Raw genomic sequence first — 27,828 nt, 5'->3', positions numbered from 1 at the left:
ATTTCGCTCATCACTTCGAATACACAGCTTGGGTTAGGGATTTTTATTTTCTATTTCCCCTTACAAAATTTACCTGCACTTATTAGTAGGATTTTATTTTTCACAGATATTTACATTTCAACAGCAGGAAAAGTGACTATAACAATTCTTTCCCCCCTCAGAAAAAACAACAACAAAAAATATCCTTATACACCCTGCTGAAGTTTAAAGCCTAAAAAGTATTCACTAGAATGAGTCCAACCTGGGACAGTGGATCCACATCACTCTACATCTTTGAGCAGCTCAGATCTGGATGCAGTGCCACACGTGGAAGGTGATCTCTGGAGCCTTAAAATTCCATGGGCCCTGCAGAGATCTTCTCATACTACAGGATGAATTCCATTAATAAAACATAGAAAGTGAGATCCAAAGCCCATTGAAGTCAATGGGAGTCTTTCTATTGCTTTCAATAGGTTTCGGATCAGGCCCTGAGTTCTTGAAAAAAATAATTCTGCAGGTGTAATTTGAAGGTTCCAGAGCTCTGGGACTGATTCAGATCCCATTTAGACTCTCAAAAATCCAGACCAACTCTGCTGAAGACACTGGAGTTAATTGGGATTTATACCAGCATAACTGAGAGCAGAATTTTACTCTACATCTGTACAATAGACTGAACCTAATTCCCAGATGTGAACTTTTGGAAAGTCTAGATCAGGATGTGGCCTCTACCTTTACAATAGCCCAACCCACAACCCTGGATCAGAATTTCAAGAAAGTTTGGATCCACATATGAGCTTTGCAGGTGAGGTTCACACTACACCCTTTTTCTTCTCTGAGCCTTGATATACTTTTTGATCCAATGACCATAGAGTCTTAGAAGATGCCAAGTCCATCAGGAAATGAAGCCACAGAGTGAGATAAGTTGCCTTTTAAAAAAACATTTTTAGATGAAAAATGTCACAAGTGACCCACCCCGTTCCCTATTCCCAAAGGATATTCAATGCATTGTTTCCAAATCCCGATTGTTTAGGTTTTTTAGCCTGCCATGGCAGTACACACCCACACAAACCCACACACACTCCAAGAGTAGCAGTTGATAGGGAAAACATCAGTGCCAGGAGGGGAAAAAAAAAAAGGCAGAATAGATAAAAGTAGTAAAACAGTCCATAAGGGTGTAGTGATCAAAATGTCCTCATTACTTCTTGGCCTGTCCATTTGTTTGTTTTCATCAGACTCTCACGAAACTTCTTTGGCTAGCAGACTTTGGAGAGAAATTGCTTCACACAGAACCGTAACATAGACGCAGTATCAAACCAAGTGTGCAGTTTATATTACAAAATTAGTTTTGGTAACCTCTCCAGGTTCATGGCCAAAGGACAGAGAAATCAGGAGCCATGCTGTTGACAATGAGCACAACATTGAGCATGTGTGCTACACTGACAGTTCCTCAGACATAATTCTAATCCTTCTTTGTCCTCTATTGCATTTCAACATAATCTATATAAAAGTGTTCAGGTTTCACTTTTCTTTTAAAAATCTTTAAACAGTATTGGGGGAAAAGGGAGGAGGCAGGAAAAGTGTTAGACAAATCAAAATAGAAATCAATACTTTACACTTTCAGGGGAAAAATACTGAACCCCACAATTCACAATAAAAAGAAAGTCATTTTGGCACACAAACACTTGGAGATTGCAAAACTGTGTAGATAAAAAAAAAAAGGTGTATGTGTGTGTGTATGTGTGTTTGTGAGCACTATGGAATGGCTTTAACATGTGTTAAATCCACCTGCAGGGGGTGTGACAAAGGGTGGGAGAAATTAATCGTATAATTTTTTTCCTCTTTGTAAAGTACAAATGTAAAAACTCATAACACAATTTTACGCTTGTAAAAGAGTAGACTAACAATCTAGTTTGCAATGCCATGTTTCTGACTTTGGTTAATAGTTTTCATAGTGAATCAGCACTTGATACCTGAAAGGCTACAATCACTCCTCCAGGTGGCAGGCTTGTATTCTCTTTTAAACAGATAAAAGGTTTTTTTTTCTTTTTTTTTTCTTTTCCTTAAAACATATTCACATTTTCATAATACACAGAAAAAAAGTAAGCAGTTATTTGGTTTGCTTTAAGTCCATTTAAAAAACTGGCTTTTTTGGGTGGGTGGGGGGAGCTAATTCTACAACACACACACACACACTAAGTGCTGTGTATTTTGTTTTTGTTTGGTGGTTTTTTTTGTTTTTGTTTTTTGTTTTGTTTTTTGTTTTTATATAGGAAAACCCACGGACATTTATAAACTGTTCTGTCCATCTTGTAGTTTTCTCAGTCTTTTACTTACAAGGGTGACGAATGGGCATTTTCAGAGTCCAAATGGTTAAATTTTTGTTTGTGTGTTTCCCTTCCTTTTCTTTTTTTCTTTTTAGGAGTTTTCTTCCAGAGAGTCTGTTAAGGGCTCCATAGGGACTGCTGTCGCAGGCTCATGCTGTTTTAAACGTTTAATTGTGTTCTTCAGTGCTTGCCTCTTATTGCAGAACCAAACTCTAACTACTTCCCGGTCATAGTTCAGTTTCTCTGCAATCTCTGTCATTTCCTGCCCAGAGGGATGAGTGTTCTTCTCAAAGTGGGCATTCAAGATCTCAAGAGCTTGTGGCGTGAATGAGGTACGCCTCTTGCGCTTTTTGGATGGTTCACTTCCGATAAATTCAGTCAGGTTCTGCATACCTGCTCGATGGCGGGCCTCAGCCTCAGCCATCCACCGCTCAAGCACCGGCTTTATCTTCTGGGCACTTTTAGGGGTGATGTCCAGCTTTTCAAACCTGGCAGGATACAAAAGGCCAGGGTTCAGTTTGGCTGTCAGACTGCTAGCTATAGTGTTCTCTTGGGCTTCCTGTGGTAGGAAAAAGTGGCTTCTCAGGATGGTGTGTCTGAGGGAAAATTGAGAAAGAAGAGTCTTACACTGATGCTCTGCCAGGGTGGGACTTCCTGCCTGCCTGACTAATTGACTGGCAGAGGTAATTTACAATGGATTACAATGGAATGCCATCATATATCTAGGTATATATAGATAGATAGTTAAGAAAACACAAAATGAGCACTGTGACAAAATACCAAGAATTCAGTAAGCGACATAATACAGGCTATAAAGTTCAGTTTTCGTAGTTCAAGATCAATTTTTCATGATCCTCAAATGCCTGAAGATTAAACCTAATTACAGGAAATGACATCAAAGGCAACTGATTGTTATTCGTGATTAATTATCTTGTTTACCCTTCCATCCCATATTGTCCAAATGCCACAGCTTTAGTAATACAAAGCAATAGTGGCTGCTAGCCTCTGAATTTCAGGTTTCTTTTCCCATTTTTTTTAAAGCAATTTTCACTGTATGCAAGTTAACACTCTGTCCCTTCTCTGGGTAGGAAAAAAAACTCCCATAGCTACTGTAGTGTTCAGCTCAAGCAGCTGGACACATTGTAATTATCTTGAATGCCCCCACAACATGCTAAGACAGACTCATGCCTTTCGAATGAAACCCAGCATAATAGTGCACTAATATGCTGTGGCACCAAGCTGGGTTTATTGTGGGATATCTGCAAAGTGTGCTGGAATGATATCATTTCCTGTAAATGAGGTCTTCTATGTATCGTTTTGCCATCAAAAGTCCTTCGCTAGATTTCAGATCAGGTTTTACAAATATTGTGAAATATCTGAAGAAACACCACACAGAGCTTTCATTCTTTCAAAAACAACCTGTAAGAACTAACTTCACTTTTCAAGTCTTCATTGTAAGTCCTCGCTGCTTTGATTTATCATTTTGTCTAGCTTTACATTTAAAATTCTTAATCAAATTCTGTAACATCATTCATTTGTATTTTCCCCAGCCCCCATTTCCACCCCGGACCTTAGAATATTTAATGCTGTTGAAAAGCAACATTACTGCATGGCATCCTATTGCACTAGCCAGTCCTCATGGTGTGAAAGTGTCACTGCTCTTGGTAATCAGAAGATGCTTTAAAGAGGAGGCAGACTGAATCCATGTCTTTATGCCTCTTAACCCAGGGTCTGGAACTGGGATTCTGTAGCTACTGGTGCAGCATCAACTACAGAGAATTCTGGATGCACCAAGTGGCAAGCTTAGAAAACATTCTAGGAGCAAATATAATATCATACACACAAACAATTGAGGGGAATAACTAATGCTCCAGAAAACTTACAATTGGTGGTTATGTTCCTACGGCAGTACGGACTGCCAGGTTTTCCCCTCTTCAGTAATATTTTAATTGCGTTATGTTTTTTTATAACTGTGTCACAAGTTAGGAAAGCACCAATATTGATATGTATTGTATTTTATTTTTGCATGAAGACTATGTTAGTAAAGTGGAATATTGTATTGCGTGTGCTGCAAATTTGCACCAAGATATTCCCCTAGGGCACGTGAGTTGGAAATTCAACTTGCTTATCCTTTTCCCATGAAGTTCATAAAGCAGCTGCTTTTTTATCATGAAGGGAAAGAGAGAACTCAGTATTTCAGAGGAAGGGGTGACTGCTATTGAAGTGGCCTGCTTTTGTGCTTAACAAGAAGTGCACAGTCATTACAGATTATTGCATCCCAATGGGATGTCTCAAAAGGTGGAGAGGAAAAGGTAAAAATTATAACCTTGCAAGCATTTGGCGCCAGATTCCGCACCTGTTACTCAGACTCAGCGTTGATTTACTCCTCAAATACTCCCACTGATTTCAATGGGGCTACTGAGGGGAGGGGGGTAAATGAGGACTCAATGTCAGGCTCCCCAGTTCTGGCCCTTAATTAACTATCTACTTCTAACTTAGTCATAGCTGTGTTTTTCATTACGATCACTTAGTGGGTAATCCTTTTTTCATTGTAATTCAAAGCATCTCAACCAGGTTACTGGGCTCTGCATGTTAAAGGCGGGGAGACTGGGGGAGGCGGGGGGGGAACAAGATGAAAATAAACCAAACATAAGCAAAGCAAACTTCAATTTATAAACGTAAAGTATGGCATGTTAAAAAGCAATCTACAGCTACTACAAATTGGCAATTGCTAAAAACACTTCCTGTTTTAGGTGTTCTTTACCAATTGACCATACAGAAAAAATAAAATTAATGCTTCGGAACAAGCAGCAATAGCATCCATATCATTGGTGTTGCTTGTTAGTGTTGATGCTTCAGTACACGTTGTTTGGTATAACAATATACAAGTCTTGAAACAAATTTCCCAGCAGTAGTATCCTTGTATAGACTGAATAAAGGTTATTTTCTACAGGGAGGTATCTTATAAGAAAAAACAGTAGGGGAGACCATAGAAGTGAGAGGATCCTATGGAGCTTTTTGTATTTAACAACAATCAATGGGTTTTATGGAAAATCATTGAGCAAAATGTGAGCTGCAAGCTCACTACCCCATACTGATGTTATTTATAACCTTAGTCTTAAACTGCAGGAAAAGTACACTTCCGTTCTATGGGGAATACATTAAAAGTATAAAGAGCAGATAAAAAGACAGAGCATTTCATGGATCACCAAGAACAAAATCCACTTAAATGAGCTTAGAGTTGGTTTCTTGGCTTTCACTGATGGAGGAGGACTATAAGGCATTGCCCAAGAGGAAAAAGCTGTTACCTAAGTGTGTTTGTTACCTCATGCATAAACATGGGATTAGTGTAACATACATACATGTATACATGGTGTTTGCTTCTGACTACTTAACTTTAACTCCATCAAGACTGCATGATTTTTTTTCTTAAAATTAGAGCAGATTCTTACTCATTTTCTGTACATTCTTTAAACACTTGGGTAATAAAAAGATTAACACTAGAAAGTTTGCAAGATACCGTGTAGTAAATTTTTTCTCCCTTCTGTGTTGCCTAGGTAAATCATTATTAACATCCTGTATGTGAAGTGCAAACCACAATAATACAGGCTTTAACTTAGCAGGGATGCAGCCATGAAATATCTGTTCAGTAACCCTATCTGTAGAAAATGGCACAGTATGAAGAGGGTCAGCTGGTGCTTATACAGCATCAGCAGGGTCTCCAGCTCCACTACTGAATTAAATCTCAATGCCAGGAACATATTTATTGTTTCATACTTTTTGTTAAAAAAGGAAAAGACAAAACTTGCTTTGGAAGCACCCAGTAAGTACAGTTTATCTGCCAGATACCAACATTATTTGCTAGTCGAAGTAAGTAATGAATTCTAAGGACACATGATTAAAATACTCGTATACTCCAGATTAATAAATACAACTAAGAACAAAGAGAGGAGAATATAGCTTATTATGTAACTTGTTACCTGCAGATGGCAGACTGGCTATAGGCTGGGCCTTCTGTGGCACTTAGAGCTTGGCCAACTTGAGTCTGTGTCAGACCAAGAGACAGGCGCCGGATTTTAAAAGCTTTGGCAAATTCTCGGATTTCCTCCAAATTCACCCCATCCACCTCACCAGTGGCTGTTTGAGGATCTGTTGAAATATTTTTTAAATTGTGTAAATGCTTCAGACTAGTCATTTGAGCCGTCCAGGAGTACTGCATTTTCTTGGGAAGTGTAAAGTGGATTTTTTTCCCCTAACAGAGACAGATTGGTACTGTCAGAAGTTACAAAACATTCTTAACTATTTTCTTCACTAAAACACTACCAAGTTTGTAGAGCAAGGTATTTACAGTTCATTTCCAGGCAGTAGGGAAGATTTTCAAAGGCACAAATGGCAGGTAGGTGCCTACCTCGTAAGAACTTAAGAACGGCCATACCGGTCAGACCATAGGTCCATCTAGCCCAGTATCATGTCTTCTTACAGGGGGAATAAACAGAACAGGTAATCATCAAGTGAGCCATCCTCTGTTGCCCATTCTCAGCTTCTGGCAAACAGAGGCTAGGGACACCATCCCTGCCCATACTGGCTAATAGCCATTGATGGACCTATCCTCCATGAATGTATCTAGTTCTTTTTTGAACCCTGTTATAGTCTTGGCTTTCTCAACATCCTCTGGCAAGGAGTTCCACAGGTTGACTGTGAGTTGTGTGAAAAAATACTTCCTTTTGTTTGTTTTAAACCTGCTGCCTATTAATTTCATTTAGTGACCCCTAGTTCTTGTATTATGAGAAGGAGTAAATAACACTTCCTTGTTTACTTTCTCCACACCAGTCATGATTTTATAGACCTCTATCATATCCCCCCTTAGTCGTCTTTTTTCCAAGCTGAAAAGTCCCAGTCTTACTAATCTCTCCTCATATGGCAGACACTCCATACCCCTAATCATTTTTGTTGTCCTTTTCTGAACCTTTTCCAATTCCAATATATCTTTTTTGAGATGGGGCGACCACATCTGCATGCAGTATTCAAGATGTGGGCATACCATGGATTTATATAGAGGCAATATATTTTCTTTCTTAATATCTATCCCTTTCTTAATGATTCCCAACATTTTCGCTTTTTTGACTGGTGCTGCACATTTAGTGGATGTTTTCAGAGAACTATCCACAACGACTCCAAGATCTCTTTCTTGAGTGGTAACAGCTAATTTAGACCTCATCATTTCATATGTATGGTTGGGATTATGTTTTCAAATGTGCATTACTTTGCATTTATCAACATTGAATTTCATCTGCATTTTGTTGCCCAGTCACCCAGTTTTGTGAGACCCTTTTGTAGCTCTTCACAGTCTGCTTGGGACTTAACTATCTTGAGTAGTTTTGTGTCATCTGCAAATTTTGCCACCTCACTGTTTACCCCTTTTTCAAGATTTATGAATATGTTGAATAGGGCTGGTTCCAATACAGACCCCTAGGAGACGCCACTATTTACCGTTTTCCATTCTGAAAACTAACTATTTATTCCTACCCTTTGTTTCCTATCTTTTAACCAGTTACCAGTCCATGAGAGGACCTTCCCTCTTATCCTATAACAGCTTACTTTGCTTAAGAGCCTTTAGTGAGGGACCTTGTCAAAGGCTTTCTGAAAATCTAAGTACACTATATCCACTGGATCCCCCTGGTCTATATGCTTGTTGACCCCGTCAAAGAATTCTAGTAGATTGGTGAGGCACGATTTCCTTTTATAAAAACCATGTTGAATCTTCCCCAACAAATTATGTTCATCTATGTATCTGACAATTTCGTTCTTTACTTTAGTTTCTACTAGTTTGCCCGGTACTGAAATCAGGCTTACCAGCCTATAATTGCTGGGATCACCTCTGTAGCCCTTTTAAAAAATTGGCGTCACATTATATCCTCCAGTCATTTGGTACAGAAGCTGATTTAAATGATAGGTTACAGACTACAGTTAGTAGTTCTGCAATTTCACATTTGAGTTCCTTCAGAATTTTTTGGTGAATACCATCTGGTCCTGGTGACTTATTACTGTTTAGTTTATCAATTTGTTCCAAAACCTCCTCTAATGACACCTCAGTCTGCGACAGTTCCTCAGATTTGTCACCTACAAAGAATGGCTCAGGTTTAGGAATTTCCCTCACACTTAGCCTTGAAGACCGATGCAAAGAATTCATTTAGTTTCTCTGCAATGGCCTTATCGTTCTTGAATGCTCCTTTAGCATCTCGATCGTCCAGTGGCCCCACTGGTTGTTTAGCAGGCTTCCTGCTTCTGATGTACTTAAAATTTTTGTTGCTATTACTTTTTGAGTCAAAGGGACTTAGATGCTTCACTACCATTTTGCCTTTGAAAATCTCCTCCAGTTTCAACAAATAACGCTCACAGTCTTCTCTGATTGTCTTTGGCTCACACAAGGGGCTGCAGTTGGTTTTTCCTTTGGAGCTTAAAATATGCACAACTGATGAAAATGGGCTGAGTCTTTAAATCTGAAATTAAGTCTTTTCTGCTTTAGCTGGAACAAGTGCAAACAAATCAACCAAACCAAAACCAAAAAACCACTCAAGCCCACCCCATCCAAATATTTCTGTTTGAAACATCTTAATTTTATAATCAGTGCTTAAAACATGTCTTTGTGGGGAAAAATCCTTTCAGGGTTTACATTCTGCACCCCGTCAGGTTGCCAACCAAGCAACAGAGTATTTGCAACGTCAGCCATCGTGTTTTAGACGGTAGTGCTGCACAATATTTTACTTTTACATTAGACCCAGAAGATAATGCTCATGAAGCTGTGAGAATAAATTTGTCCTTTTCCTCTATAGCAGTTTACTGCCACAGAAGCCTTTGTCCCTGAAAGGGCACATAATAAAGGATGTCTACCATAGGAAGGCTCCTTTGGTGCTGGATAACTCGGTCAATTTAGGACTTATCAAGGGAAATGACACAACAGCTGGAGAATGAAACTTCCCCCCCCCCCAAAGCTACTGATCCCTGGCTAAATGAAGGCATTCACCAAGCCGGAGACAGCATGGGACTAGGATGGTGGAAGATTTCAAAGTCTTGTTCAATCCTGCGTGTAGTGAAGGCATTCTCCCAGCGAGACATCTCTATTGTTCTTCACCTCATTTCTGAGACTTCTTAGGTGAAAAGTTTTCAGCACAATAACCCATCAATTTCTGTAAATGCAAGTAGCTGTCCGAGGACTGTGCTAGGCTACATTACTGTGCTGAACACCATATTATAGTGGCTCCTGCTAGTACTGCTACAGTTAAGGACTTGTCAGTATTACAGTAACAAAGCTTTCATTTTCAGGGGTTTATAATCTGATGTAAAAATTCCCTTAGCATTGAAACTCCATCTAAAAAGGCTCTTAGACCAATGAGAGAAAAAGAGAGAGATTTTTAGCATATCAGTTTAGCCTATGATGATTAGAATGTTTTAAAATATAATAATAAAAACCCAAATAATTTTTATCAGAAACAATGCTATTTTTCTCTGCTATAGTTGAAAACAGCTTGGATATTAAAAATGAAATTGCGGTGGTTTATATCCCTTACTGTGGGCCTTTGTATGCGTGTGTGTGTAGTGTTGAGCACTCAACTATGGAACTCCTGTTGAAGTCAGTGGGGGCTGCATGTGCTCAGTATATCAGATAAATTAGGACTTATATGTATTTCATGCAGGTATGTGCATATACATATACACACGCATTATACGTGTGTGTGTGTGTAATATATATGTGTCAATTGTATATTTTTATATCTCGTTAGTGTGTGTAAATATAACTAAGATCATTCAGGTTTACAAAGTACGACTGTTCACAGAAACTAACCATTAGCCCATAAATGTCTGAAATATTCCTACTTGCTGTACACACATGACTTACATACCACACTGGTTACTAAGGGGGAAATTTTCAAAGACACAAATGGGAGTTGGGAGCCTAACTGTCCTTTATGCCTTTCTAAATCTTTTCAGAAATGTATATAGCCCCACTGACACAATAAGTTGTAAAGAGTCCCCTGAGTGATCCAAATGATACAAGGCATTAAGATAATGGCCTCCTCCATTTCTTTCCTTTCTTTGCTTTAGGACTCTGAGTGGGGATGCTAGGGACAGACCAATGGACAAATCAGTCATTTCCAAAGCACTTTTAAATGTAGTTCTGAAAGCAGCAAACTCAGTATTAAGGGTATTTATAGCTATTGCTGGGAGTTGGTGGAAAGACTGAAACCTGTTGGGAGGGAAAGATAAAGGATGTAAGAAGCTAAGGCTTGTTTGTTTGTACATGATTATGGATGCATTGTGTTGAGTTTTATTGCAACTGGACTCTTTTGCTATGGCAGGGTTGCAAGAGTGGATTCCTTGTGAAGATCATTTCCTGCACTGGGATCTTGGACTAGGGAAGAATTAGCCTGAACTCCTCCTTGGGAATGGAAATCAAAACCTATCATGCAAAACACGAACTGGGGAGGAAAAGATCTGACATGCATGGTAGAGAATAGCTGGTATCTGTGTTCGTGAAATGGCATGTTACTGTCATGTGATGTCTTTAGACTAGGGATTGTATTAGTAGACAGGGGTAGTACTGAAATACTTTCTTCCACCCCTGAATTTTGCAGAAAGTAGTTTTTGGATCAGATTTGATCAGATTTCTATTTAGAGTCTGATCCAAAGCCAATTGAAGTCTATGGAAAGACTCCTCTGACTTCAGTCAGACCCTTACTGCTCATATATGCAGTATATAGGTTTTTGTATGTGTCCTTTGACACAATCATCTATAATGGCTCAGGCCCATCTCACACTATTGCCACGTTAGATTTTTCTTGCCATCTTTCTTGCTAGGTCTGTAATTTCCCTCCTGTTTTAATGCAAATTTCTCATTCTACATTGTAAAGAAGTCGGTTGATTTTTAAATCCAGCTGATAGCGTGGAGTAGATAGTACAGTGCCAATGAGGAAAAAGGGGTATATGCCTGTCTTATGGAGTTGTCACGGTCAATAGTATCAGTGTTTAGATTAAAGCTCTACCATGGCTGCAGAGCTACCAGCTTCTGCTGAGAGGAGAAGGAGCCATTTGGGACCTCTACAGGGAGAGATGCACACTGGGAACCCCTCCACTTGAGGAGACAGAGAAGATGCCACATGGAATTTCCTCTCTGGTGCTGGGGGCATTAATGGGGGAGGAGGCAAGAGAATCTGGTGTGAAACCAGGGGATTCAAAAGCTCCTACAGATTCTTTCCTGTTCTCCTGCCTTGGAGAGCTTTCCTCTTTCTTCAGGGATGCCTCCTTCCAGTGTCAGCTCTGCAGGGATTAAGTAAGGCCTGGGTGTGCTCTGCTTTCTCCTGCAGAGTGCAAATCTGTTCCTATCTGTGTAGTAATGGACAAAAAACAGTGCAGAGAAAATAACACTCCCTGAGGGAAGGTAGAAGTCCTGTATGAGGAACACCAGCAAGAGGGAAGATGTGGGTGAGGACTTCTTCACCATGGAAGACAGAATAGAGGGTAGCTGGCCAGGTAAGGACAACAGAAAGTAAATAGGGCAGGGAGAGGCAGGACAAGACAGTTCTGTTGGGAAACATGTGGGCTCACAGGAGAGGGGAAAAGGAAAAGAGAAATAGCTTTGTTGTAGTTTATTTATTTGTGAGAAGTGCTCAGATACTATGGTAATGGATGACCTGGATAGACAAAGAGGGAATTGGATTCAGGGAGAGATGGGTCCCATAGTGTGAGGAAGAGGGATATGGTATTCATAGCAACATAGATTCATAGATTCATAGATTCTAGGACTGGAAGGGACCTCGAGAGGTCATCGAGTCCAGTCCCCTGCCCGCATGGCAGGACCAAATACTGTCTAGACCATCCCTGATAGACATTTATCTAACCTACTCTTAAATATCTCCAGAGATGGAGATTCCACAACCTCCCTAGGCAATTTATTCCAGTGTTTAACCACCCTGACAGTTAGGAACTTTTTCCTAATGTCCAACCTAGACCTCCCTTGCTGCAGTTTAAGCCCATTGCTTCTTGTTCTATCCTTAGAGGCTAAGGTGAACAAGTTTTCTCCCTCCTCCTTATGACACCCTTTTAGATACCTGAAAACATGTGGTGAGAAAGATCAAGAAACGAGGGGAAAGAAGAATTAGAGGTTAGGGAACTGGAAGGGGAAGTAGGAGAAAAAAGACCCTTAACATTTTTTCTTTTGGGGTATGTGGATAGAAAGAAAGAAAGAAAGAAAGAAAGAAAGAAAGGTAACAAGTGGGGAGAAGGAGTGAATTATCTGAGAAAAGAGTACACACACAGGATAAGAGAATAAGGATAAGTACAGCGTACAGGGAAAAGAAAAAAACAGGAGTGAAACTTGCAGTCCTTGCTCAGGCCAAACTCTTATTTAAACAAATAGCTTTGCCTGAATGAGGACTAACAACTGCAAGATCTGACCCTAAAAGCTAAAATTAAAATAAAAACCTTTTAAGGAAAAAGACAGGCAAGAGAGAGAGGAAAAGAAAAATGAAACACAAAGGGAAACATAAAAAGGTATCACAGGACATCATCGAAGATAATCTATAATAGAAAGAAGGAAATTAGAGAAAATATACAGAAATTTTAAAAAAGGCTGAAAGATTTTAGAAAACATATTGGGGGAAAACGGATGTAAAATCACAAAGAAAATATATACATAGAATGAAAAACAAACAGAAACAGACAACATGGAAAATGTATTTCACTGGAAGCTATGAAGGGCCAGATTCTGTTACCCTTACTCATGTTGAGTAGCACCTTAGTCCATGGATTTCAGTAGGGCTACCTGTAGAATAAGTTATTACTCAATGTGAGTAAGGATGGCAAAATCTTGCCCTAAGTAATTCATTAGATCATCACACAGATGTCACCCTTAAGTAACTTGCCTCTTTTGCCTCTTATAAATAGACATGGGCACATGAATATTTGCAATGTTAATATTCTCACTAATTATACCTGAAATAAATACTGCAAATCCCTACTGCGGTAAAATTATATAGGGCTGAACTGTAGCTCAAGACTAGACAGAGCTTTTAGGAGCAGGACAGGGACCAAATTGTTGTTTAAAGGGCCACAATTCCTCCCTTGCTTTCCCATGAGGTACTGATCTCCTGCTTGCCTGTTGGAGCAGTAAGGGACTGATCCCACTGAAGTCAATGTGAGGCTTTCAATTGACTTCAATGGGCATTAGGTCAGGTCCTAAATTATTATCCTTGGTGTATTATCTCAGCCATGCCGGCCAATGTATGGGTAGGGATGGAGCCAAGGCTTTATTCATTCCTTGCCCATGCTCCTTCCATTTGCCCAAATGGAGAGTAATTGGGCATACAGTGCCTCTGACCACTTATAGCTGGAATTCAGGGCCAAGGCAGCTCACACAGGTGAGTAGAGGGAAGCCTTGCTGTCCGGTTACTCCCCTGTCCACACACAAATTAGTCAGTTCACACACAAATTAGTTATCTAAGGCAACTTTTTGAGGGCGTCACATATTTGGTACATTTTTTCATATTTTCCTGATCTTGTCCCATTGAAGCTGTTGGGGGAAAATAAACCTCACTTTAAGCAATATCCAGAAACCAGCAGGCAGCCAGTGCATACCATTGAGCACTGGTGTCATACGTTCCTGGAAAGATACACTACTTAATAAGCAGGCTGATATATTCTGCACCAGTTTCAGTTTCTAGGTTGGTTAAAGGAACATTGCACTTGCTAGCCTGGATCAGATCCAAGATCCATCTAGTCAAGCATACTGTTCGATAGTGGCCAGCAACAGATGCTTCAAAGGAAGGTGCATAAACCCCACAGTAGGCAGATTTTGGGTAGTCCACCCCCCATGTAGGTATCATTCTGATCTCACATAGATAGAGACTGGCACAATATGAAATACCTTTTAGTTTTAAGAATGAGGATAGGCTGCCACTTTGTCCACAATTAGGGTAATCAATCAAGGGCTACTACAGTTCTTATGACCATTTTTAGTGCTGGTTTGGATTTCTTAGGCCCCTTGAATCACAGCACTGAGCAGTTCTTATTGGCAAAGATTACTCCAGTTAGCAATATACAGTCCATTATATGAATAAGAAGGAAAGGTAGATAAGGAAGATAAGCAAGAATGGAAACAAACAGATAGGAGAAATAGAGAGAGCCAGGGCGCAATACTTACTGCTGACTAACTGGCCAACACTCAAAGCTGAAGAGGAGGAGGATGAGGAGGAAGAAGAGGAAGCCTGACGCACTGGGCTTTGAGACATAGATGCTTGACTGTGAGCCAAATGCAGAAGGTTGGATTGTGAGGCTGCTTGTCCCACTTGCGTCTGGGAGGGCTGATGGAGCTATATGTTAAAATGTAAGAATAAAAATTTAGAAATGTTCTAGTAATCAAAGACTTTCCCAAAGAAACTATTGACTCTGAATGAGTATATAATACCATGTGCGAAGTTTAGATGACAAAGGGTTGACAGGGGCAGCTTGAGCTGCGTCAAACCACCACCCTTCCAATTTTGTTTAATATAATCAGATAATTTCTCTACTACTAAAAACTTCAGAGGTTCTTTATATATTTTCTTTATTGAAATGAGTATCAGAGAGATTCCTGCTACATCCAGCAAGACTCTGATTTTATCAATATAAGCCCTCACCCTACAACCTGATCCATGAAGGCAAGCCCTAATTCCCTATGTAAGTCAACGTGGTTTCATGAAGGTGGAAGGGTCCTTTCAGAATGGGACCATGGGGGCTATAAATAAAGGAATAGTCCATTTTATGACACTAACCAATGATTCAAAATTATTTGTAATGCTTTATTATTCCTTAGTCCACAAACCTGTTCTTTCTTGGTAGCACACTGTGACACTTCTGAAATCCACTCACGTACCATCAGGATTGACATTTCTCTCTCTATTTTCCAATAGATAAGATGTTCCTCAAATATGGCTAGATGCAATTCATATACAATGATACATTATGGATCTGACTCTGATATTCCACCAACTTTACAATGGTATAACCCTGTTAACTTTAGTGGAGATACTTCTGATTTACAGTGGAGGAAGCAAGGGGAGAATCAGACCCTTTCTCCTAATAATGAACTCTTATGCAGGCCTGAAAAGCTAAAGACCATTGTCCGGGTATGCCGGAAGAAGGACAGGAGACACTGGATGTCATTCAATTAGGCTGCAACTTTATTCCTAAATGTCCAGGAGTACCCGGCAGATAGAATTGTACAGTGCAGATAATTCCATAAACATTTACACCTACCCAAGAGGGGAGGGCTGCTGTCTGCTCTCCCCCTTTACCCATCCTGGTCCCTAGCCAGCTCACTGCTGGGACTTCATCCCCTCCTCAAATGAAGGTTGGGGGGGGTTATAAAGGAGCAGGATGACTCCCTGACATACTGGTCATAAGAGCCCAGAGCCCCCCTTGTTTCCACTCCTTTAAAGAATACCTTCTTAACCAATCCATTTTATCTGATCACTGTATCCCTTCCCTATGGAGTACCTGCACTGGACATCCATCCCATGCTTAAACAGTGAGCTGCAACATCATAACCTAACTCCCATTTCTTTTTTGCCTGAACTAAACCCCCAACCTGCTGTGGAGAAGGCGAATCCTCCCCCCCATGTCACCTTGGCTGACCTGGGGCTGAGGGAAAAATTCCTTCCCGTCCCTCTGAGAAAGGTGTGACTGGCATAATGCCCACAGTGGATTATGACAAAACCTGGTATTTAACTACCTCCACAGGCGGGAGGGTGCGTGCTGCTCTCCCTGGTCCAGATAAAAAAGGTTTTTTCATGCACCAGCATAGACATATACAGTCCCCGCTTTCTTCTGGTCACCTGGGGGCGGGGGTGGGTGAGCACCCCCACTCTGACCTGGTATGGAACTGCCGCCGCAAATCACTCCCTAGCCCTTAAAGGGGAACACACCTTTTCCAACAAGCCAGACAGTACCCTCTCCGCTTAATGTTCAGTGAGGTCATTCTGTCCCACTGATTTTACACAAAATTCCCAACAAATTCAAGAAGAGATCTTTACCTGGAATGAAGGTGGGATATATTATCCTATAATATAAAACAGCCTTACTACATCATAATATTATAGATTTATTAGAACCTGGCACAGCCTTATTAGACTACAGTAAAATATCATAATATATCATCTTAAGATAACAAGTCCTTATTATTGCTTTATAACATATTGATTCTTTCTGTAGGCCTAAAAGACTACAAAAATGAACAAAAAGGACTCATAAGTCATGCTAATTGTTAGCCTTGTGAGTCCTCACAGTGAGGAAATAAAGAACCATTTGGTGTTGTTGAGGAGGAATGAGTTATATTTGAATTTTTAAGGTGCATAAAGAAAATTATTGTTTGATTTTACTGAACAAGTGGCTTCAGGTAAGAGGTCTCTTTGGTATCTTTAGTAGCACCCAAAATTAGGAGTACATTCCACATACACACAAAAAGACTGATGATAAACAGAGAAACAATTAAAGTACCCAGAACAACTGATACCTGTTAGCTGTATTTGATCTAATCCAAGGTGGCTTACCACCTCCTTTGGAACACATATTTGCATCTTTTTTACTTTAATGTACTTATTCCTATTATAGAAGAATTCAAAAATTGGAGGTCCGGGGGGAAATCATGGTTTTTTTTAATGATTAATTTCATTTACTTGTGTAAGTCAGTCTACCAGCTCTAGTCTACTATAGTTTCCTTATGGATCGAAAAGCAAAATCATTTCACAGTCTTGAGGTTTAGTTAAACAACTGGATTTTCTCCAAAGAACTTCAAGCCCTATCAGAGTTATACTGGCCAAGGATGTGATTGACACACTTGCAACTTTCAAAAATCTCAATACATCAAATACCGGTAAAGATTTTTTTTCAGTTGGGGAGGATGGGCAAAATGTCCATAGAAACCCCCCCAGCACAGCAAAACTACTGCAGTAATGCTGGGAGGTAAGGAAGGAGCTCATGGAGGGAGAATTTTGCACTCCCTCAATATGGCAGAGCTGGCCATTCCATCCCTTCTGCATAAGCCACATCAGAGCGGTGCTTTCAGGACCAGTGCCTCTGAGTGGGTGGTTTCTCTTCCAGTCCCGGCAGAAAGGCTGGAGAATTACCCCATAGCATATCCATGGGTAAAGGGTAGATTCCATCCTCTCTCCCTCCCGTATAGTTTCCTGCAAACCCCCTGTTTTACTGGTGTGATGGGTGGGCTGTAAATGTCATGCTTAAAGAACAACGATGGTGTTCTATGACATGAAATTGCATTAAAGTACTCTCTCTGTTTTCATCCACTATAATTTCCATTCCAGAAATAGGACTTAAAGAGAGGTGATGATTAGATTGCGAATAAGGCAGTTTGTTTAACTCTGACTTTTCCAGATGACACAATCAATTCAAGCTAATGCAAGAGTTGACTTTTTTTCCAATTTTGGACATGTATGTAAGCCATGAGATATATTTATGACTATTCTACATTTTCCATCTAAAGACAGAAGAGTGTATAGAAATTGCAGCAGCTGTTGCTGTATGTGTCACTCTGTGTAGGTGGATGTAGAGGGCAGACAGAGAATGACTATTGTATGCAACACTGATCAGAATCTGGCAGGGATACATGTATGTGCTACAGCCACAGAAATAAGATGAACATGAAAAACGTCAAAATAGAGCATAATATTTTACAAGAATAATGACTGCATTTTCACAAAAGTGCATAAATGGAAAGGGCCAGATTCTTATCTCTCTTCCACCAATTTTACATCAATGGAGTTAGTCCTGATTTATGCCGGCATAAGTGAGGACAGAATTATGCCCATAAAACTGAATTTTGTCACTCAAATGATTGTGTGTGTTATTTTGCCACATCTGGGATTGTTGGCTGTAAATATACAATAAGGCCCACAGGTGAAATTGGTGATCTTCTGACCTGCACCAGAAAGTTACAAGTCAATTTTGGAACATAAATTGCAGGACTGTGCTATGATTTTGCATAGACTATGAGAGGAAAAGAGTGAGAGAAGAGGAAATAAAGACCAAACTAGGGGAAACAGTCTGCTCCCAAACTGCACACAGAACTGAAATTGACTTTACTTGGTGTATGGACAAAGATCTAGGCAAAATATGGCCCTACAGAAAAGAGTGAAAGGAGAGGAACTCGGAGAGAAGAGGAAATAGACAACCAATCAAGAAAAGAAAGGGAGGAGAAAGGCAACAAGAATGAGAAAAAGGACAGAGTAGGTGAGACTAACAGGAATGACAAGAATGGTATGAAAAATTTAAAAATAAGATTTTGGTAATAAAAAAGAGGACTGTAGTTTTTCTGATGTAAGTACTATTTTTTGAGAAATATAATTAAAGCTGGTCAGAATTTTTTCCCCCCATGGAAAATTTGACAAAAATGAAAAATTATTTTTTGTCAAAGTTTTTCACAGACAAATTGAATTTTTGTCACAAAATCAAAATATGAACTATCTTGATACTGAAATGCCACCACTATGCCTCATGGGAGTTGTAGTTTGGGTGACTGATGTTCCCATTCCCCTCCATAGGCTGTATTCCCTGGTTAGACTACATATCCCATGATGCACCACAGGCTCTCCTTTTGGTGAGGGGAGATGGTGCATCATGACAGTGTCATGGATATAGCACATCATGAGAGATGAAGTCCAGCTCATAGAGGTGAATGGGAGCATAAGGCACCTGAAATACAACTTCCATGAGGCAACATAGCAACACTTCAGAATTGAAATATTTCAGTTTTCTATAGAAATATTTTGGGTTTCAGGCATCCAGTATTTTGATGAAAAATTGAAAATTTCAGTGGAAAGCAGACCCTTTTTGTGAAGAATTTCATTTAGTCAAAAACCCAGTTTTCCATGGAAAAATAGTTTCAATCAAAATTTTTTGACCAGCCTTAATAAATGTCTATCCCACATTCTCCACTATTAAAGAGGTGTTCTATTTATATTTCCTTTGGGCCTCAGAACTAGTGATACTGTAATATTACTCCCTGCATAAACAGGCATGGCATTCAAAAACAATTTATTAATCTTGCAGTGCTCAGCAAAACACACACCCTTACATGCTTGCACCTCACACCAAATCCCACTCACAATCAAGCTACACCAAAGCAGGCACACTCAGACCCAAACACTGTGCCCACAGCCTAAATTTAGCATACACACAGCAAGTACAAACACACAGCATCCCGTTCTATCCACCCTCAGAGGGTCCAGTATTGCAAATAGATTTATACACATGGAGCTTCACTCCTATGTGGAGTTTTACACAGGAGTAAGATTTTACACAAGTGGATTTGACTGCAGAATGAGACCCATATTTGACATTTCAAAATATACTTATAACCATCTTATGTCTAGGGAGAATGTTATAGGGAGATTCTACAAACAGTGCCCAGCCGAACAGTGTGTGCACATGTGGGAAAGTGGTGTGGTACGGTCAAAGGGTTCAAACACACATTGTGCATCCTGAGCGTCAAACCTTCAGACAGGAAGAACAGCAGGGCACTGCCACTAGTACAGCCCGTGAACACTCCTAGCTGTGGATAGGGCATGCAGGTGTACTGGATCCTACACCTGAGTTGGGACAAGGATTCCATCCCCACATTATCTGCCTATGTCCCCCGTGCAAGGCCGTATTCCTTGAGCTTTGCTTGTGGGACCAGAATTGCACTCAAAGTCCAACTTGTTGAGTTGTAAAATGCAGCCTATGACCACAGTAAATCAGGTTAAAGAGAAAGTTGATCAGTAGCCATATTTTTATTGCTGATGTACCACAAACAACCAACACATTCCTTGTGGAAGGTATATGTATTGTGACAGACCCAGACCGGTTGGGTGCAGGAGTCTGGTAGATGGAAAACACACTGGACACTGGATTAATAGTTTTCTGTTTCCTGAGTGACCAGGGCAGGGGCTACCTCAGAGCAGTCAGGAAGGTGCTAGAAGCAATTAAGTTAGGCAGTCTCCATAAGACACCTGGAACCAATTAAGAACTGATTAGAAGCAATCAAAGGAAACAGGCTAATCAGATCACCTGAAGCCCATTTAGAACTGTCTGGGACTAGTTTAAAAGGAAGCCCCTTCAGAGAAGCCGACTGGTAGAAGCTGGGAGTAAGAAGGTGTGTTGTGGGATAACTGGGAGAAAGAAGGTGTGCAGTAAATGACCCGGAAGAACAAGCGTGGTCAGGTACTAAGGAGGGTGCTAGGATGGGCCGTTTGGGGAAGTAGCCCAGGGAAGGGCTATAGTTCTGGTAGTATAGGAAAATTACCTGTTGCCATTGCCAATTAGGGTCCCTGGAACCTGGAGAAGAGGGCAGGCCCAGGTTTCCCCCAACCTCCACCCTCCCCCACAAACGCTCCCTGAGAAGGAAGACTGGTACTAAAGAGGGTTCTTGCACCAAACCCGTAGACTGGCCGATGATGAAGGGGGCTCAGTAAGCTATAACCTTTGCCTCTAGGAGGGGAGAGAGGCTACACTGAGGGTCACAGCAAACCTCTGAGGCCAGCCTAACTGCCTAGAAGTGCAGGACCCCCCGTGGCAAAGCCGGAGTTCTGCCACAGTTTGTATAGGTATATATCTGTATACACACACACACACACCTATCTAGAACATATATATATCTGGTATAGGTGTGAGTATGTGTATCTATCTTGTCATCCATCCATCCATCCACACCCTTATACACACATACACATACATATACCTATACATACATATATCTTCCAACAATTTGTTGGTTGTTTGATTACACACACTTATTTTTTGTACAAAATATACTTTTAATGCAGCATTCAGTCTCCTGGCCCACCATCAGTACTGAAATAAAAATACTATTGTATCAACTAGACTTAAACACATACTTAAGTGCTTAACACAACAGGGATGATACCAACTAACATGCTTAATATTAAGTTGATGGAAGCCTTAATCTCTCTGTGCCTCAGGTCCCCATCTGTAAAATGGGGATAATAATATTTTCATCCCTCAGAGATGTTTTGAAGCTACAGTATTGGTTGTGACACTCTCAGATACTACTGTGATGAAAGCCATAGGTATACACATAGGTGACCTTGCAGACTTCTGAAATCCTTAGTTTTATTGGAAGGTTACTATGAGTATTTTCAGCCTTATTCTACCACTCTAAAACAGCGATAATGGACAAAGTTGTTTCTACCCCAAAATTACACTACTATTTCACCCATGTAATTGGCTGAAGGATTATGAAGAATGTCATTAGTGTGCCAGAGACACAGATGTGCAACTGATGAAGAAATGAGAAAAACTGGAGTCATCAGCATCATCAAGAAAAATCAGATACTATGAAAAGCAAAGGAAGAGAGTGAAGTTAGACTGAGATACCACGATTTAGTGGCTATGTTGAAACACAGAGAAAGAAGAGCATAGTCTTCATAAAACAACAAAACAACAAAGCAACAAGAGCACAGTGGAGAAGAAATGATGAAGAGCAAGTTAGATTTTAATGTGAGAAAAGAAAACAAGGGATTGTATGGAGTTGTGGTAATGAGGTGGGACAGTGGATCTGGTGGGAAGAAGCTGCAGGGAGAAAACTTTCTTGGCCTGAAATTTGGAAAGCAGATGTACAAAAAATGAACACAGTCCCATCTGAGAGCTGTCCTCAGCCTTTCAGCAACAGCTAATTTGGAACATACAGGCAAATGATGGGAGGTGCAGAATATGTAGGAGAATGCTGCCTTGCAGCACATTTTATCCTGCTGGAGTGTAGCAGGACCCCAGGGCACTAGTGCTGAAAGACACAATGAAATATTAAAAGTTTTGGCAGGCACTGTAGACAAGACAAGACTGAGGACAAGTCAGACTACATACCAGATTTACTGAATCTGCTATGTAGAAGGAAATAGCAAGACAATAGCAAGAAAGTACATTAAATGCAAAGCTAACTATCTCACCTAAAGCAGACTGGAAAATAACACAGCAGCCTTAACAGGTACCTCTATGTGCTGTGGGCGAGCAGGTGATCATGATAGCGCCAACTATTAGGAATATTGTGTTAAAGTGATACATGAATTGGAGCGTGTTTTCAACACAAGTGATATATTTAGAACTACAGTTCATTGGCCAAGTTCTCCTGTCAGTTACATTGGTGCAAACCTATGAAAGTCAGTTCTTCAGAGAAGAGTATTGTGAAGGCTGGGGTAAGCTCCAGAAAAGGCCCTATTATTGAGGTCCTCCAAGTATGGAAATATATTAGTGTTAACAGGCTGGTACAACAATAGCTAAGTGGCTGTTTTTTAAAAAAAAGATGCACTTGTCAGTATGCTATGGATTTGGATAAAGTCCCTCACAAAAGGCTATTGAGGAAACTAAGTAATCAAGGGGTATGAGGTGAAATTCTGTTCTGGATTATGAACTGGTTAAGAGAGGAAACACAAAGAGTAGGAACAAATGGTCAATTTTATCACGGAGGAAGGTTATTATGGGGTGCCCCAAGGATTCATATTAGGACAAGTGTTGTTGTATGATTTTAATAAACACCTGGAGAATATGGTGAAAAATGACCAGGTAAAATCTGCAAGTGACACAAAATGATTTAGGTTAGTACAGAAGACCATGAGGAACTCCAAAAAGACCTAAGATTCATGGTTGGGAAACACCATGACAGATGAAATACAATATAGATAAATGTAAAATGAGGTACATTAGAAAGAATAATTTCAGTGGCTCACACACATTGATGAGTTCCAAATTAACTGTAACAACTCAGGGGAAAAACGTAAGTAAGTGTCACAGTGGACAGCTCACTGAAAACACCAGCTCAAAGAGCATTGGTGATCAAAAAAGCAAACAAAATGTTCGATTGTATTAAGAGAAGTACCAAGAATCATACCAAACACATTATAATGCCATTATATCTGTTGTTGATGCACCTCATCATTACCACTGTGTTCAGTTCTGATTACAGAATCTCAAAGAGGTTATTGCAGAAATGAAAAGGGTTGAGAGGAGGGCAATGAAAATGTTTAGATGCATGGAAAGAATTGTTTATGAAGAGAGATTAAAAACATGAGGCCTACAACAGGTGTACTTTAAACATTTTCAATGTTTTGAAAGGTATTACTAGTTCTAGTAAAATTCTCATTATATTTATAGGCAACTGTATATGCTTAAACTGATAATATCTTTGAAAACAGTAAAAACTTTGAAACAGCAACTATTTCATATAGCTTGGAGAAGAAATGGATAGGCGGTGACGTGATAGAGGTATATATAATAATGAATAGTTTAGAGCACATAAATAGGAAGCTTCTATTTATTCTCTTATAATAGAACAAGGTGACACCCAATGAAATGAAAAAGCAATATATTTACAACTCATAGAAAGAAACAATGTTTTGCACAACACATAATTAACCAGTGGAAGTCAATGCCACATGGTATCATTCAAGCCAAGAAAGTAGCAAGATTCAAAAATCCATTAGACATTCCTATAAGCCAACCACAGTTACATTAGATAGGCTTGAAAGTATATAAACAATATAAACCCTTTTACTCAAAGCACAAGATAATCACTAAAGGTACAATTTTCAAAAAATTCCTACGTGACTTAGAAGCTGAAGTCCCATTGACTTTTAACTGGGACTTAGGCACTTTTGAAAATTTTACCCTCATTGCCTGGATTTAGAAAAGAAATTCCACTAAGAGTACTATATTTCATACTTATTCATTGTAAGGTTTCTTGCATCTTCCGCTGGTGCTGACCACTGTCAGAGACAGGATACTGGACTAAATGGGCCACTGGCCCATTATGCTATGGCAATTCCTTTGTTTCTGTGGCCGCCCCTGGAGGGTTTTAATTAAAAGTGACTATAGATTGATTTTGGCAAGTCTGGTGGCTCTTATGAGAAAGTTGTATGACTGAATTTTAAAATACAACAGAATAATTTGGACCCACATTCATTTGGGATATAATCTAGAATTGGGTGAATAATGCATGAACATATTAATAGAATCATAGAATAGAATCATAGAAATGTAGGGCTGGAAGAGACCTTGAGAGATCATCAAATCCATCCCCCGCACTGAGGTAGGACCAAGAATACCTAGACCATCCTTGAGGAGTGTTTGTTTAACTTGTTCTTAAAAACCTCCAATGAAAGAGGTTCCACAACCTCCCTTGGGAGCCTATTCCAGTGCTTAGCTATTCTTATAGTTAGAAAGTTTTCCTAATATCTAAGCCAAATCTTCCTTGCAGTGGATTAAGCCCATTACTACTTGTCCTACTTTAAGTGGACATGGAGTACAAATTATCACTGTCCTCTTTATAACAGCCCTTCATATATTGAAGACTATCAGGTCTCCCCTCAGTCTTCTTGTCTCAAGACTAAACATGCCCAGTTTTTTCCTCACAGGTCAAGTTTTCTAAACCATTTATCATTTTTTGTTCCTCTGGACTCTCTTCAATTTGTCCCCATCTTTGCTAAAGTGGGGTGCCCAGAACTGTACACAGTATTCCAGCAGAGGTCAGAGAAGGACAACTACCTCCCATATCTAACATATGATACTCCTGTTAATATACTCCAGAATGATATTAGCCTTTTTCACACCTGCATCACACTGTTGGCTCACATTCAATTTGTGATCCAGTAAAACCTCCAGATCCTTTTCAGCAGTACTATGTTTAGCCAATTATTCCCCATGTTGTAATTGTGCATTTGAATTTTCCTTCCTAAGTGAAGTACTTTGCACTTGTCTTTATTGAATTTCATTTTGTTGATTTCAGACCAATTGTCCTATTTGTCAAGGTTGTTTTGAATTCTAACCCTGTCCTCCTGTCATTCTGGACACCACCCGCAAATGCTAGACATTAATTTAAAAAACACAGAAAGAAGCTAACAAGGTACGTACTTGACAAAGGATACAAAGATTTATGAACAAACGATTTAGCCAATCACTGTTTTCATTATTTGCGCAGCACAAGATGTGAATATGGTCAAATCAAATTTCCCTTTTGAATTTGAATAGTCACAAATAAGTTTTGCAGTATTGACTCTAAAAGGAACTGCTGCGTGCCCTGCAATCTGAAAAATCAGGCAGGTGCCTAAATATGAGCAGAAATATTTTCAGCTCAAAATACATCAAGGTGTGAGAGTACCATGGTTTTATATAGTGGCACTATGATAGTTCCTATTTTATTATCTATCCCTTTCCTAATGGTTCCTAACATTCTGTTAGCTTTTTTGACTGCTGCTGCACATTGAGCAGATGTTTTTGGAGAATTATCCACAAGATCTTTCTCGAGTGGTAACAGTTAATTTTGTGACCCCATCATTTTGTATGTACAGTTTGGATTAATTTTTCCAATGTGCATTGCTTTCTATTTACCAACATTGAATTTCATCTGCCATTTTGTTGCCCAGTTACCCAGTTTTGTGAGATCCCTTTGTAACTCCTTGCACTCAGCTTTGGCTTAACTGTGTTGAGTAGTTTTGTATCATCTGCAAACTTAGCCACCTCACTGTTTACCCCTTTTTCCAGATTATTTATGAATATGTTGAACAGGATTGCATATATTTTTATCTCACAATGGGAAAATATATAATAGAAATATATAATAGAAAAATATTTAAATTAAATACAGTCACTGAGGACTAGAGGCTGCTCTGAGCTACAGCAGTCTTTTTTGCTTGACTGTACTTTATAATGGACTCATATGTATCTAGAGAAAATCCAGAAGGCTAACAGTTTATGTAACCATTCATGGGTCTGCTGAAAGATTCAGAGGAAACCTCAGAGCCACTGTGATGACTGACTGGGACAGCCATTGAATGAATAGTCAGATCCTACTACAGAAGAATATCTGACACAACTTGCAGAGTTTCCTTAATTGCTGTGTTTCCAAAAGGATGGAAAGTTGCATGATGAATTGAGATTGGCTGTAACCCTAGTTTAATACATCATTTTTACTTCACTGATTTATTTTTACACTCTCAAAACTTAAAAAAAATGGTTTGCAATTTTTCTCCCCACTATACTTTAAGAAATTTGAAAACTATCTACCAGATAGAGTATGGGTCTGATTTTCAAAGATCCTGAGTACCTGTAGCTCCCACTGAGTTTATAAGGAGTTGTGAGTGCTCAGCTCTTCTGAAAATTAGCCTTTATAGCAGAGGAGTAGAGATGAGTTGAAACAAAATGTTGGACCGAAACACCCCTGGCTTGAGGGAAGGTTCATATCTACAGCCAAAAATTGTGACGGGTTCATGTCTGGCAGATAACAGGGTAACTTCAGTACTGATTTATACCTTGTGCAATCCCATTTAGCTTTCAAACAGCCAGTATTGTTACATCTCATTTGATTCTTTATCTGAGCATCAGCACTATCAACTTGTAGGACTAGGTTCTTAGGCCTTAGCTCTGCTCCAGTTGAAATCAATGCCAAAAATGCCACTGACTTTGGTTGGGGGCTTTAGGTAAAAGCTTGAAGAGCCAGTAGAGGGAGCACAAAGACAAAGAACTATTTTTCTGTAGCTCCGATCAAAATAGCGATTTTATAGTATTTTTAATATACCGGTAATTTTGTATTAGGTTTTTTTACATCCACACTGAGGAGGACATTCGACATCAGCTTACCATAGATTTAAGAAAGGGATTTTTTTTGGTGCTGAACTACTCGGGGCAATCCATTGAAATCCTGGAGTTTGACTGAATAAGGTCAGTGGGATTGGACCCGGAGCTGCTGATCTTTTGAAAAAACGTTACTTGAAAAAACATTTGTTATTTCGCCTTTGAAAATAAAATCCCTCCAAGGACTCGTTTGCTTGCTTTTAAAGATTCACCTTCCTACTCAATAGAACTTGAAGCAAATACATTATTTAACATATATCTGTGTCTCCTTCATTTATTGGTGGGCAATTTATAGTAACTCTTTTTATTTATATTGTACAATATGTAGCAGTTCCTCAACTGGTGGAAACTGTCATAGCTCCATTGCCTTCAGTGAAGCTGTGACAATGTACACTAGCTCATGATTTGTCCTTGTGCGTTTATGGTGCCCACACCAAGGCACTTGGGTGGGATGAACTACTGACATAGGATATGGTAAGACCAAATAGCGGCTCTTCAGCCATTGGACTGTCCCATTGCAACTAGTTGCACCACCTAGCAACAGTTCATAGAGGCACTATGCTTCTCTCCATGTGAGGCTGACTCCATCAGCATTGCAGAGGAGGGGATGAGGCCCTGGCTCCACTGCCATCCACTCCCTTCTCGCCCACTTTGGGGGGTCTAGTCCACAAGCAGCTCTAGCTTGAATGGGGTCCCCCTCTGCAGCAGCCAGCCGGGATTCCATAGGAACCTGGCTCGGCAGAGAGTTGTGATGCTTTTTAGACCTCTGCTAACAGGCCTCTGTGCTCCATGGTTGTCCTAAGATCCATGGATCTCCCAGGGGATCTCAGGAGAGCAACAGTTTTTGTGAGTCTCACCC

The 27,828-nt window shown here is 39.9% G+C and overlaps 1 protein-coding gene across 2 annotated transcripts in view; it reads right to left on the bottom strand.

Moving 5' to 3' along the window:
* Nucleotides 1-2,394: 2,394 nt before the first annotated feature.
* Nucleotides 2,395-27,828, bottom strand: part of LOC112113484 (POU domain, class 6, transcription factor 2) — a 388,658-nt gene continuing 363,224 nt past the window's right edge. The window contains exons 8-10 of one of the 2 annotated variants that reach the window (XM_026654065.2): nucleotides 14,500-14,668; nucleotides 6,284-6,452; nucleotides 2,395-2,899 (exon numbers count right to left, since the gene is read on the bottom strand). In XM_026654065.2, coding sequence (XP_026509850.2) covers nucleotides 2,395-2,899; nucleotides 6,284-6,452; nucleotides 14,500-14,668 — 843 coding nt within the window. The remainder of the gene's footprint in view (nucleotides 2,900-6,283; nucleotides 6,453-14,499; nucleotides 14,669-27,828) is intronic. The other variant, XM_026654066.1, reaches the window with a different exon arrangement.

The sequence above is a fragment of the Terrapene carolina genome, unplaced genomic scaffold (assembly GCF_002925995.2).
Source record: "Terrapene carolina triunguis isolate 2854851 unplaced genomic scaffold, T_m_triunguis-2.0 Scaffold179, whole genome shotgun sequence".
Classification (NCBI taxonomy): Eukaryota; Metazoa; Chordata; order Testudines; family Emydidae; genus Terrapene; species Terrapene triunguis.
This window is presented reverse-complemented; position numbering and strand designations above follow the sequence as displayed.